General features: G+C 36.8%; 1 protein-coding gene across 1 annotated transcript in view; it reads right to left on the bottom strand.

Annotated features, from left to right (window-relative positions):
• The window catches only part of LOC107681055 (ectopic P granules protein 5 homolog), a 34,950-nt gene that overhangs the window by 1,954 nt on the left and 18,731 nt on the right, over positions 1 to 14,265 (bottom strand). Inside the window, exons 25-42 of the mRNA XM_016477205.1 lie at positions 14,117 to 14,240; positions 12,918 to 13,065; positions 12,394 to 12,565; positions 12,039 to 12,201; positions 10,121 to 10,263; positions 9,886 to 10,042; positions 9,485 to 9,679; positions 8,937 to 9,150; positions 5,218 to 5,339; positions 4,913 to 5,120; positions 4,475 to 4,550; positions 4,285 to 4,388; positions 3,970 to 4,145; positions 3,108 to 3,287; positions 2,822 to 3,031; positions 2,580 to 2,724; positions 694 to 936; positions 247 to 466 (exon numbers count right to left, since the gene is read on the bottom strand). Coding sequence (XP_016332691.1) covers positions 247 to 466; positions 694 to 936; positions 2,580 to 2,724; positions 2,822 to 3,031; positions 3,108 to 3,287; positions 3,970 to 4,145; positions 4,285 to 4,388; positions 4,475 to 4,550; positions 4,913 to 5,120; positions 5,218 to 5,339; positions 8,937 to 9,150; positions 9,485 to 9,679; positions 9,886 to 10,042; positions 10,121 to 10,263; positions 12,039 to 12,201; positions 12,394 to 12,565; positions 12,918 to 13,065; positions 14,117 to 14,240 — 3,000 coding nt within the window. The remainder of the gene's footprint in view (positions 1 to 246; positions 467 to 693; positions 937 to 2,579; positions 2,725 to 2,821; positions 3,032 to 3,107; positions 3,288 to 3,969; positions 4,146 to 4,284; positions 4,389 to 4,474; positions 4,551 to 4,912; positions 5,121 to 5,217; positions 5,340 to 8,936; positions 9,151 to 9,484; positions 9,680 to 9,885; positions 10,043 to 10,120; positions 10,264 to 12,038; positions 12,202 to 12,393; positions 12,566 to 12,917; positions 13,066 to 14,116; positions 14,241 to 14,265) is intronic.

The following is a 14,265-nucleotide window of genomic DNA, read 5'->3' as shown; positions in this document are numbered from 1 at the left end:
GAGTAATGATGCTGAAAATTCAGCTTTGCATCACAGGAATAAATTATATTTTAAAGCATATTAAAATAGAAACTGTTATTTTAAATTGCAATAATATTTCACAAAATAACAGTTTTTTTTTCTGTATTTTTGATCAAATAAATACAGCCTTGATGAGCACAAGAGACTCCATTAAAAAACATTAAAAATCTTACTGATCCCAAACTTTTGAACGGCAGTGTATATATGTGATAAAGTGTATGTTACCTAGGGAAGACCTGGCTGATCCATGAGCTGAGCCGCACTAAGGTCTTCTTCTCATTCAGGAGGGTTTGCTCCAGGTTCAGCCTCTGGAGGATGTAGACGTACAGGGTGAGATAACTGCCCAGGTTCAGGCTTTCCTGAATGAAGTCCTCAACATTCAGTTCAGGAACCTGAAGAGAGACAAGGATGGGCCCCCAACCAGAGTATTGATCAGCACATCCACCTGAAAGAAACACACAACATATTACTAGAAGTTGTGGACAGATTTATAAGATACTAAAACTCACTGTACTCTATAATGGCTCCATGCAAATGTTTTGATTCAGCCCAGATATTTGCTTTTATGGTGCTTACAGTGTGATTAGGGAGAAGAATAATTCCTAAAGGCTTACGCAGACAGACCATTTAAAATCTGTGACTAAGCCCAGAACAAGTACGAGCTATTATTACCATCAGTGAAGTAGGAGAGAATACAGGCCTCAGTGGTTCGTGTCATATGACGCACTGAGGCCAGGCATTTGCACGCAGCGGTTAGCAGGGGGAGAACCAAAGGACCCCGAGCTCGCTTTTCCACCCAGGAGTGGAGTTTAGCCCCGAGTCCCTCTGCTGTAGATATGCCAGCTTCATTCAGCAGAGTCAGCATCTCCGCAAACAGACTGCAGGTGGCCATGTGCCGCTGCTGGAGGTCTATCTCTGAACGTGAGAATGAGATGCATTAAAATCATACATTAAGTTCATTCAGCATAAAGAGAGATACTGTTACTGCCTGTTTTGTTTTGTGTTAAGGAATTGTTCACACAAAAACGAAAATTCTGTCATTAATTACTCACCCTCGTGTCATTCCAAACCCATCGTTCGGAACACAAATTGATATATTTGATGAAATCTGAGAGCTTTATGACCCTGCATAGACAGCAACACAACTGATATGTTCAAGGCCCAGAAACTTAGTAAGGACATCATTAAAATAGTCCATGTGACATCAGTGGTTCAACCTTTAGTGGTACTCTTGTGAAAGCATGTTGTGAAAGACTGACACAGAAGAGAAGAAATTGTTGAATAAAGTCATTATTTTTGTTTTCGTTGCTCAGAAAATATTCTTGTACCTTCATAAAATTACGATTGAACCACTGGTGTCACATGGATTATTTTAACAATGTCCTTACTACCTTTCTGGGCATTGAACGTGGTAGTTGTGTTGCTGTCTATGCAGGGTCAGAAAGGTCTTGGATTTCATCAAAAATATCTTAGTTTGTGTACTGAAGACGAACGAAGGTCTTACGGGTTTGGAACACCATGAGGGTAATTAATTACAGAATTTTTATTTTTGTGTGAGCTAACCCTTTAAGATGTTACTAATACTATTACTATTACAATATTACTATTTAGGACCTCTTTCAAAAACATTAAAAAATCTTGAATGAACGAACGAATGAATGAATGAATGAATGAATGAATACTATTACAAACTACATTTGTATTTGGTTTGAAAACCGATTAAAATCAGATTCAGGTGGAGAATGGATAGTAAATTGACATGTTCCTCATCTGCTCCTGCATTTAATTCAGAAATTACTGCACAAGCTGCTCTATGATAGAATCCACCAAAGAGCAAAAAACTCAATTCTTGAAATTCGTTTGCCGTGTATCCAAATAAAAGGATTACATGCCGAGATACTAGCAATCTTCTTTATTCCTATAAAGTGCAAAAAAATGCTCAGTGCATGATAAAAATCATTGATGGATTCTATTATTGACTTGAAATCGTGATACATGTGAATGGAACCAAACGCAAGATCCTCCTTTTTTCATTTTTGACAAGCTGCTCTATGCACATATATATGTTGTAAAAAATAAATATTTAGCATTCCTTAAAATGTCAAGGCAAGCTCATCGGAATACTCAAGAATGCAAATCAGTATATGGTATTTCAAATGTTTTTGGGAACAGATGCATATGTACAATCATACATTATTTGTTACAGTGTCTGTATCTGTATCTTAACTAATTTCTTATTCTTTCCCCACTCTTGGCATTGTGCTGATGCCTTTGTCATTACTACTGCAACCAATATACTGGGTACTAACTGAACAAGCTGATATGACTTTGTCATATTCTAAATGACAATACAAAGAGTCAATCCGAAAGACTGAATCTAAAAAACAAACTGGAACTGTGTGCAGTGTGAACGTACTGAAACAAACAACTGCTTTCATTCTTATAAAATCCAGTGGTAAACAGAACTAAAAGTTAATGTTATGCAATAATCTTGAAGGGCCTGCTGAGGGACGTGACAAGAAAATGAATATGAAAGAGAAATTAAACATTCTCCTCACCAGGAGGGTTGAAAATGACAATGTACTCCAGTAATTTCTCCATTTCTGTCTCCAGAGATGCCAGACTGATGTTCCCATTTTGATCCAGAGAAGTCAGGAACTGCACCATTAAGTGAAGGAAGGCTTGGCACTTTAAAGCCATGTCCTGACAGTCACAAATCACATAACAGATACAAATCACTATGCTGTAAAAATGTAGTTTACAGTAATTTACAGTATTTGACAACAGTGTGTCATCTAACCTTGTGATGTAACATTTGTGTGGTCGTCCCAAATCCAGCAGCCATTCTAAGCAATTTGATGACGTGTTGTAAAGAAGTATCATGGCTCAGAACAAGGGATGCTGGGTAATGTGTGCTGACATAGCGTGTAACATTTTGATAAGAAGGAAAATCTACTAGGTGCCAAGGCAGAGAAGCTGATTGATCCAGGAGACTGAGAACAGAAGACTCCTGTATAAGTAAATCATGGTAAATTAACCTCTAATAGGCCCTTGAAGACGGTTAGGGTAAACAGGTGACCACTCACAGGTTTGCTGAGATCCTCTTTGGCCAGAAACACCATCAGATAGAGGACAGAGACCACCATCGTCTGAGCTGAGGGGCTTAGCTGGGGGCTGAGAGAGTCACTCAGTACACTGACCCAGTTCACCTCACACAGCAGCTCTCCCATAAACAGGAAACAACTCTTTGGGCTTCCCCTCTCCACCTGAACAGCACAAAATTCAATCAATTTACTGACAACCATCTATTAAAGTATCAGTATTTTCTTATAGTTACTAAAAGTAAGACAGAAGGATTAAAACCTGTCATCTTCACCAAATTATTTATCAGACTACCTTGGAAGTGATTAAATATATGTATGCATTGCAACTGTTCAAAAGTTTGGTGTCGGTAAGATAAAAAAAAAAAAAAAAAAAAAATATGTTACTGAAGATTGCATTACATTGATCAAAGGTGACAGTAAGACTTATGTTACAAAATGTCTATTTCAAATAAATGTTGTTCTTTTGAGCTTTCTATTCATTAAAGAATCCTAAACAAATATCTCACTGTTTCCACAAAAAATATTAAGCAGTACAACTGTTTTCAACATTAATAATAATAAGGTATGCATGTTTTTTTTTAGCACCAAATCAGCATATTGGAATGATTTCTAAAAGATCATGTGACACTGAAGACTGGAGTAATGGCTGCAGAACATTCAGTTTTGTCATCACAGGAATAAATTGCATTTTAAACCGTAATAAAATAGAAAACAGATATTTTCCTGTCCCCAAATGTCTGGATGGTGGTGTATATAGGTCTAAATCTGGTTTTGAAACATTCTAGAGATCCTCAACCAAACACAGGTAATATATGTGATTTAAGGAGTTCTGTAAATCTCTCACATTGAAAAACTGGTTCATTAGAGTCTGATCTGGATGCAGGTCCTTCCATGGCAAACGGCTGTACTCAGTGTGGTAGGTGTACAGCAGGTACTCTGGCATCTTGGGAGAGGTGCAGGTCTCACAGTAATGCATGAGATGAAACCACAGAGCTCCTCTTTGTCCTGGCAACAAGCAATCTGCACCAAAAACATTATGGATTCAAAATTACATACTGATCAAATGGATTTTGAACTGAATATGTATTTAAACAGCTGAAAAAAATGGTTGAATGAATCATGACATTTGTGTGTTGTCCTGTTCTCCAAGGATGTTCACCTTTGAATTTCTCATGCATAGTCTCCATCAAGCGTGCATATAAGCTCACTAAGCTCGCTGCAGCTGCGGCATCTGATTCAAGCCATGGAGAACAGCGAGGATGACTGTGACAGACACAAGAGAGTCGTTACTCATCACTTCTGCCATCAGTGTTGTAACAACCAAACTGCTGAGCCACGTCAAAGCATACCTAGTGTTGTCAGTGTCAAGGACCAGAATCCACGGTTCAAACAGTTTGGCCATTTTTGCATGCAGGTTCTCAAGAGCTACATCGAGTAGAATTTAACATGAATTAATTTAATTATACAAATAGTTGCTATGCAGATATATACACTACTGTTCAAAAGTTTGGAGTCTTAAGATTTTTTTTTCTTCTTTTTTTTCAAATAAGTCTCTTATGCTCACCAAGACAGCATTTATTTGATCAAAAATACAGTAAAACAGTAATATTGTTTTAAAATTATTTGTATTTGAATACAATTTAAAATGTAATTTATTGCTGTGATAGTAAAGTGATTGTGGAAACTGATACATTTTTACTGAACATCTTACTGACCCCAAACTTTTGTCTGGCTCTGGACTATAAGCATTTGGTTGCTACGCACAACAGAGAAATACAATTTTGTACCTTTGACCAGTCTTGGACTTCCTACTGGTTCTTTGCTGCAATTGTTTAGTTCCAGATCCATGACGTAGGTAATCAAATCTTCCCAAAACCTCTTGACTTCCTCAATGTACGGCCCCCATTTTGAGAGGAGACCAAAGCTCCTGAAGTCCCCGTTAGACAGACGGAGCTTCAGGAAGTACTTTGAGAGCCATTCAATTGTTTCATCCACCTAGAAAAACAAAGTGCAATTTTAATTATCTGGCTCCGTTTGAAGTATTTAACACTAATTAGAGCATGTCAAATAAATAAGGAGTGTTTTGCGTTACCTGTTGAGGGGAGAGCAGGATGGAGCGGGTTTTGTTTGTCTTTATGATGGGATGAGGAGAACAGCCCAGCACTCTTAGTGATGTTCTCCAACAGTCTGGACTGAGAAGCTGTTTAGAAGAGCCTGCAGGAAAGTGAACATAGTCAATTTTAGTCAATCATAGTCAAAGCACAAATAGTTTTTAGAAAATAATTTCTAAGTACATTTTCACTTATGGCAAACCATTCATATGTAGTTTTTGGAATTTACATATAATGTTTATAAATTATGATTACAAACGTCATGCTAAACTACCACAACAGGGCAAAAGAAGGATGCTTAGATGCATGAAAAATTACTTAGTTACAAAAAACCATATACAGGTGCATCTCAATAAATTTTTTTGTTAAATGTGAGCCAAAATCATCACAATTAAAAGAACCAAAGACTTAAACTACTTCAGTCTGTGTGCACTGAATTTATTTAATACACGAGTTTCACAATTTGAGTTGAATTACTGAAATAAATGAACTTTTCCACGACATTCTAATTTATTGAGATGCACCTGTATAGTCAAATCTACAAAAGCAGATCTGGACCGATTTAGACACTTCACTTTTATAAATATAATTTAGCAGACATTGGACATAGAATCTAATATATAATATCTAGATATCTTATCTTTTTAAAAACAAAGATTGTGACCCAAAATCTGAGGTTTGCAAGTAAATTAAAATAAATTAACTACTATTCTGAGGTGATTACATGAGGGTTTCATTGTGACAATTTGACATGGAACCAATCAAATCTGAAAAAAAAAAAGTCTAGGTCAGAGAGAAGGAAAGACATACTCTGCATGAGCAGACGAAGGAAGTCACTGTAGTGGTCTGGAAATTGGTAAAGCAGCAGTTCTGTCCAATGCTTGCAGAAGATGTTGAAGGGCATGAGGGCTTCTGGCTCAGGTTCCAGCCCACAGGTGCACAGAGCCTGATGGATTATTTCCATCAATCGGCTACGCTCAGAGAACTGAGGCTGCGGCACCGACAGCCACTGAGTCAAGTCAAACTAGAAACAGAGCAGATTGTTCAACATCATTTTTTTTTTTAAAAGTTGCAAACATGAGCTACACATTCAAACGCAAAAAGTAGAGCAATCAAAGTCTCAGAGGGCCATGTGAAGGATCCAGTATGAGGTGGTTGGAGAGTGCAGATTGTCTTGCACATTTAAATGAGATTGTTTTTGTTCTGCACAAAAATAATTTTATAAATCAGTTAAGTCTTTTCCTCATGGAATAAAAAACCTCTAGAATTTTTATTTTGCAAACTTTTTAACCCATAATACTTTCAATTTCAACCTGTCTGATAAATATTTATAGCATTATTCAATGAAGGTGAATTACTTTTGTGAGGAGCATGAATATGACATCACCACTTAGTGAATTGGTGGGTTTTTGTTAAATGTGAGCCAAAATCATCACAATTAAAAGAACCAAAGACTTAAACTACTTCAGTCTGTGTGCACTGAATTTATTTAATACACGAGTTTCACAATTTGAGTTGAATTACTGAAATAAATGAACTTTTCCACGACATTCTAATTTATTGAGATGCACCTGTATAGTCAAATCTACAAAAGCAGATCTGGACCGATTTAGACACTTCACTTTTATAAATATAATTTAGCAGACATTGGACATAGAATCTAATATATAATATCTAGATATCTTATCTTTTTAAAAACAAAGATTGTGACCCAAAATCTGAGGTTTGCAAGTAAATTAAAATAAATTAACTACTATTCTGAGGTGATTACATGAGGGTTTCATTGTGACAATTTGACATGGAACCAATCAAATCTGAAAAAAAAAAAGTCTAGGTCAGAGAGAAGGAAAGACATACTCTGCATGAGCAGACGAAGGAAGTCACTGTAGTGGTCTGGAAACTGGTAAAGAAGCAGTTCAGTCCAATGCTTGCAGAATATGTTGAAGGGCATGAGGACTTCTGGCTCAGGTTCCAGCCCACAGGTGCACAGAGCCTGATGGATTATTTCCATCAATCGGCTACGCTCAGAGAACTGAGGCTGCGGCACCGACAGCCACTGAGTCAAGTCAAACTAGAAACAGAGCAGATTGTTCAACATCATTTTTTTTTTTAAAAGTTGCAAACATGAGCTACACATTCAAACGCAAAAAGTAGAGCAATCAAAGTCTCAGAGGGCCATGTGAAGGATCCAGTATGAGGTGGTTGGAGAGTGCAGATTGTCTTGCACATTTAAATGAGATTGTTTTTGTTCTGCACAAAAATAATTTTATAAATCAGTTAAGTCTTTTCCTCATGGAATAAAAAACCTCTAGAATTTTTATTTTGCAAACTTTTTAACCCATAATACTTTCAATTTCAACCTGTCTGATAAATATTTATAGCATTATTCAATGAAGGTGAATTACTTTTGTGAGGAGCATGAATATGACATCACCACTGTCTATGTGGAGGGTGTTGACCACTTCCTCGTACAGAGAGACCAGCTCTGCAGGAGAGGCGTTTGGGGTGAAGTAGGGTGAGAGAAGGTTACAGAGGTGTCTGTTGAGCAGGATGGTCTTCAGCATTTGTTTACATTCTGATCGGACATCCCGGATGAAGACCTACAGTCAAAGATACACTTTATATCATTTTAACAGGTAAGACTTGAGGGTTGTAAACAAAAAAACATTATAAAAATAAAATAAAAATTACTTCGTGTAAAAAAAGTCAATTTAAATGAAAACAAATTTGAGAAAACATCATTGCATTTTGAAATTAGTGCTGAAATAATGTAACATAATATAGTTCACTGGGTTGAAAACAATACCTGACCAAGGATCTCTATACAGGATGTGAAAAATTGCCGGGTGGGTGGATGTCTCTGTGTATCCTCACACACAAATGACACTATCTGATAGAAAGCAGTGATGCCCACCTTCAGTATGCCAGGGGAAGGATTTAGTTTGTAAGCATTAACCAAGGCCCTAAACAAGAAAACATGATGTTCACATTTAGTGACACAAATATAGAAAGTTTAGAAACTTATTTGAGTGGGTACTGACGTGATGAAGTTCTCTGTGTGCACGGCTGCCTCAGCCAGACTTTGAGGAGGAGCTTTGATTCCATCAACCTGTAGCTGTTTAATATCACTCTTCAGGCATTGGATCTGATTCTGCAGTGGATCCAGTTTGTGCAGTCTTGAGTACTGCAGCACACAATGAGGGAGAAAGAGAGAGAGCTCATGAAAATGTAGGATTTTCTGAGGGGTTGCCAAAATTGTTTATATTATTAAAGGGGTCATGAACTGATAAATCAATATTCCCTTGATCTTTTGATGTGTGCACTGAATTTATTTAATACACGAGTTTCACAATTTGAGTTGAATTACTGAAATAAATGAACTTTTCCACGACATTCTAATTTATTGAGATGCACCTGTATAGTCAAATCTACAAAAGCAGATCTGGACCGATTTAGACACTTCACTTTTATAAATATAATTTAGCAGACATTGGACATAGAATCTAATATATAATATCTAGATATCTTATCTTTTTAAAAACAAAGATTGTGACCCAAAATCTGAGGTTTGCAAGTAAATTAAAATAAATTAACTACTATTCTGAGGTGATTACATGAGGGTTTCATTGTGACAATTTGACATGGAACCAATCAAATCTGAAAAAAAAAAAGTCTAGGTCAGAGAGAAGGAAAGACATACTCTGCATGAGCAGACGAAGGAAGTCACTGTAGTGGTCTGGAAACTGGTAAAGAAGCAGTTCAGTCCAATGCTTGCAGAATATGTTGAAGGGCATGAGGACTTCTGGCTCAGGTTCCAGCCCACAGGTGCACAGAGCCTGATGGATTATTTCCATCAATCGGCTACGCTCAGAGAACTGAGGCTGCGGCACCGACAGCCACTGAGTCAAGTCAAACTAGAAACAGAGCAGATTGTTCAACATCATTTTTTTTTTTAAAAGTTGCAAACATGAGCTACACATTCAAACGCAAAAAGTAGAGCAATCAAAGTCTCAGAGGGCCATGTGAAGGATCCAGTATGAGGTGGTTGGAGAGTGCAGATTGTCTTGCACATTTAAATGAGATTGTTTTTGTTCTGCACAAAAATAATTTTATAAATCAGTTAAGTCTTTTCCTCATGGAATAAAAAACCTCTAGAATTTTTATTTTGCAAACTTTTTAACCCATAATACTTTCAATTTCAACCTGTCTGATAAATATTTATAGCATTATTCAATGAAGGTGAATTACTTTTGTGAGGAGCATGAATATGACATCACCACTGTCTATGTGGAGGGTGTTGACCACTTCCTCGTACAGAGAGACCAGCTCTGCAGGAGAGGCGTTTGGGGTGAAGTAGGGTGAGAGAAGGTTACAGAGGTGTCTGTTGAGCAGGATGGTCTTCAGCATTTGTTTACATTCTGATCGGACATCCCGGATGAAGACCTACAGTCAAAGATACACTTTATATCATTTTAACAGGTAAGACTTGAGGGTTGTAAACAAAAAAACATTATAAAAATAAAATAAAAATTACTTCGTGTAAAAAAAGTCAATTTAAATGAAAACAAATTTGAGAAAACATCATTGCATTTTGAAATTAGTGCTGAAATAATGTAACATAATATAGTTCACTGGGTTGAAAACAATACCTGACCAAGGATCTCTATACAGGATGTGAAAAATTGCCGGGTGGGTGGATGTCTCTGTGTATCCTCACACACAAATGACACTATCTGATAGAAAGCAGTGATGCCCACCTTCAGTATGCCAGGGGAAGGATTTAGTTTGTAAGCATTAACCAAGGCCCTAAACAAGAAAACATGATGTTCACATTTAGTGACACAAATATAGAAAGTTTAGAAACTTATTTGAGTGGGTACTGACGTGATGAAGTTCTCTGTGTGCACGGCTGCCTCAGCCAGACTTTGAGGAGGAGCTTTGATTCCATCAACCTGTAGCTGTTTAATATCACTCTTCAGGCATTGGATCTGATTCTGCAGTGGATCCAGTTTGTGCAGTCTTGAGTACTGCAGCACACAATGAGGGAGAAAGAGAGAGAGCTCATGAAAATGTAGGATTTTCTGAGGGGTTGCCAAAATTGTTTATATTATTAAAGGGGTCATGAACTGATAAATCAATATTCCCTTGATCTTTTGATGTATAAGAGGTCATTGTGCTATAAAAACATTCTGTAAGTTTCAGAACTCAAAACTTTCTCGTAGTCTAAACGCAGCTTATATTGAAGCCAGTCTGCCAAAACGACAGCTTGTGGAATGTGCCACTTTATGATGTAATAGTGTTGCTAAACACCACCTACGCAGAAGAAGATCAACGCCTGCTTCTACAGCACTGCCTGTTTAGCCCCGCCCACCGATTAATGCACGTAGTAGGTAAATGACAAGAGCAGCAATCACAGGTCTACGCAGAAACCAAACGGTAAACTTTATTAGATTAACTTAATTTTTAATGAAGCGCCAGACTGAGTCAGTAAGAACTTGGTCCTTTGTTCACTTCATTTTACTGTGGATTCGTTTACAAACAAGGCACAATTCGACTTTTCAGAAAGATTGAAACTAAAAGACAATGCTATGCCGAATATATTGGATCCGACAGTAATGTCGCACCACACAAGTGTGAGTGTTTTTATTGCACGATCACTATTACTTTGTCTGTTATTACAGATCGTTTGATATGTACTGAGTATATATGCGTTTTTAACCTAAACCACAGCAGTGTCCATCTGTGTAGGACGTAGGCTGTCAAACACACACAACTGTTATCCAATCATAGCAGTGGGCGTTTACTTCCGAATCTACAATCTGCCACAGAGCGTTCTGATGAGGGGGGTCAAAACAGGACAGAAAATAGCCTATTACTTCTAAATTATGTTTTTTGATATAAAAATCTTGCTAACATTATAAGAGAACTGTACAAAATAATAAAAAAGGCAGTTCATGAACCCTTTAAAGCAGCACTATGTGTTCAAAATTTGCAAAAAGTATATTATGAGCGAGCACATCATTAATTAATCTTCCAAACCGCGTTTTTGTCTTATTCCGAATCACTACGGTACACTTATAATAAGTACTTATATTTGGACTATTGTAGCCTGGTCAGGTTGTCACCGCTGCGGAGTAACACATACCTGCGTGAATCGCCATAGACATAAACTTAGAGAAGTAGCTCCGGTTAGAATGTTCTTCCACGGGATGTGTGCAGTTCTGTTTATTAACCGCTAGAGCGCCAAAAGTTACATAGTGCTGCTTTAATGCAGAGAAGACAGGAATGTAGTTAGGGAGAAAAATAGGTCTGACATAAGGTTTGACATTTCACTACTAACTTAAACTTACTTTATTTCAGTTAGTTTAAGGCACAATTTCAAAAAAGTATATTAAGTTAATTTATTTAGATAATGTTATATTATTATTATTACTGTTGTTGTTATTATTATTATTATTATAGCTTCATTTCAATTAAATAATGATATGGCATTTTGGACACCGACACCTAGTAATCCACACTACTATTATTACACAAAAAAGATGCAAATATTTCAGTCGCCAATACCATTGTATAAATGTGCTAATTGCAGTCGGTCATGATTAATGTATTGCGCAAGTGTCTAATAAAATGGGGGTTACCATGATGAAGTGAGTAGTATTCAGCATGTCATGTGATCACAACATTGTGACCCATGTACAATAAAACAACTTTTATTAGGCTCCTGAATATGACTGAAGTCTCATCTCATGCAAGTGTACAACTAGCACAGAGCAGAAGGATAGAAATGGCAGCTATTCACCTTTACAGTGACATGTGCGGGACCCTGGCAGGGCTGTCCACCTTTGCCACGGCACTCTAACTGCATTGAAAGTTGGTCTTCTCGGTTTATGTAGAGCTGCGGCAACACCTCCAGCAGTTCACTGTCTAGAGCGACCTGCTGTGTTTCCCGGACCGTTGCCAACCTGAGAAGAGGACACAGTTGTGATTTACAAGTCATTTAGCACATACGGAGATGCAAATACAGCACTACAGCTTATCACAGAGTAATTTGAGAGGCACCGGTTATTAATCACGGCACAGAAGATTTACTTAACATGCACTTATGGGCTGTAAGTGAGTTCTGACAATCAATACATGCTTACTACAAGTCTTACTTGGCTTGATGCTGGAGCTTAGCAAGGTCTTCCTGAATTAAGGCAGTGGAGATTTTCTCATCAGACAGACTCTCAGTGGGAATATCAGGCACTGGAGCCTTCATTGGCACAAGTAACAGCGCCCCCTGGGGGGCATCATGCTTTCTCAGATGAGTGAGAATACGCTCCCTTGCTGTAAATAAATAGATGAGGAATATTATTTAGTGTAAAAAGTAAAATCTGCTGTACAATGAATCTGTACAGCAAACTGTGACAATCACCAAGTTATAAATATCTAACATCCAAAAAGACATCTAAACGTCTTTTTATTATATAAATCTATAACTTGAACATGCTTAAAATGTTTTTTTTTTGTTTTTGTTGTTTTTACATAAATGCAGTCTCTGATTTAGAAAGTCATGCGAGCTTTTAATAAATGTGCCTGAAGCAAACAACTGTAACATTCCTAAAGAGTAGTCCTGTTTTCATATTCTGACTGTTATAAATAAGAGAATCCAGACATCAGAGTATGATGGGCTCAGTACCAGCCAGAGGATTGATGAAGTCAGTGAAGATGGAGGAGCTGGTGTTCTGGGAGAGTGCAGGTTCACTCTTGACCTTTGACCACAGACTGAGCACTTCCTGCAGCTCATACTGGACTCGCTCAATGTCCACATGCTCCATCCACACCTCCTACAGATGAAGTGACACAGACATGGCATCAATTCATATCTGATAATGTTTTGTGTCAAAGACGTCTTCAGTATCATCTGAAAATATGCATCTGAACAAAAAATAAAATAATGACCATAATTTTAAACAAAGGCTCATCTATATACATGACTTTTATCAGAAAATGTTTTGATGCATTTTTCCATACATTGCTGAGGGTATAATGCAAATGACAAATGTAACTCTTCTAGCTCTTATATCTGATTACATACAGTATGTTAAAGTTGAACAACTTTCTCCACCATATCTGAAGTTATGAAAAATGTGGCAGAATATTTTTCAAATGTCCAAAGAAAGCATGTGTAAAATATACAATAATACTACTGTTTAAAAGTTCAAATGTTTGAGATCAGTATTTTTTTTAAAGAGATTAATACTTGTATTTCGTATGAATGCATTAAATTGATTAAAAGTGAAAATAAAGACATCTTCATTGTTACAAAAGATTTATCTTTCAAATTTCTTTTGAACTTTATATTTTGGAAAATTGCATCACGTTTCCACAAAAGCATTAAGCAACTGTTTGCAACACTGATAATAATAAGAAATGTTTGTTGAGCACCAAATCAGTATATTAAAATTATACTACAGATTAATATTTAAATGAAGTATACTTGAATGAAGGATCATGTGACAATGAACACTGAAGTAGTGGTTGCGAAACATTCAACTTTGCCGTTACCGGAATAAACAACATTAATTTATTACAGTTTTTTAATTATAATAGTATTTTACAATATTACTGCTTTTACTATATTTTTGATCAAATGCAGCCATGGTGAGGATATGAAACTACTTTCAAAAACATTTACAAAAATCTCACCAACCCCAAACTTTTTGACGTATAGATCTGTTAAATAGACAGCTTAACATTTTATTTTTAAATTGTAAGGGATTGTTTTAAATCACATTTTCATTCAAAACAATCTACTAAATCCTTTGATAGCTCAGACCTCTTAAAGATAAAAAGATAAGAAAGAATGCACTCAGCTGGACTCAAACAAACCCTCACCTGCTGGCGCTGCATGATTTTTGCTAGGCGATGGGTGTCATACTGCTTTGGCAAAGAAGGCAAGTAAATTTCTTGCTTCTGAAGGTTTTCATCATCCAACCACAAAGCAAACACAGTGAAGAGCCTGAACAACAAGAGTTAGACATAAA

Source organism: Sinocyclocheilus anshuiensis, unplaced genomic scaffold, assembly GCF_001515605.1.
Source record: "Sinocyclocheilus anshuiensis isolate Anshui unplaced genomic scaffold, SAMN03320099.WGS_v1.1 scaffold697, whole genome shotgun sequence".
Classification (NCBI taxonomy): domain Eukaryota; kingdom Metazoa; phylum Chordata; class Actinopteri; order Cypriniformes; family Cyprinidae; genus Sinocyclocheilus; species Sinocyclocheilus anshuiensis.
This window is presented reverse-complemented; position numbering and strand designations above follow the sequence as displayed.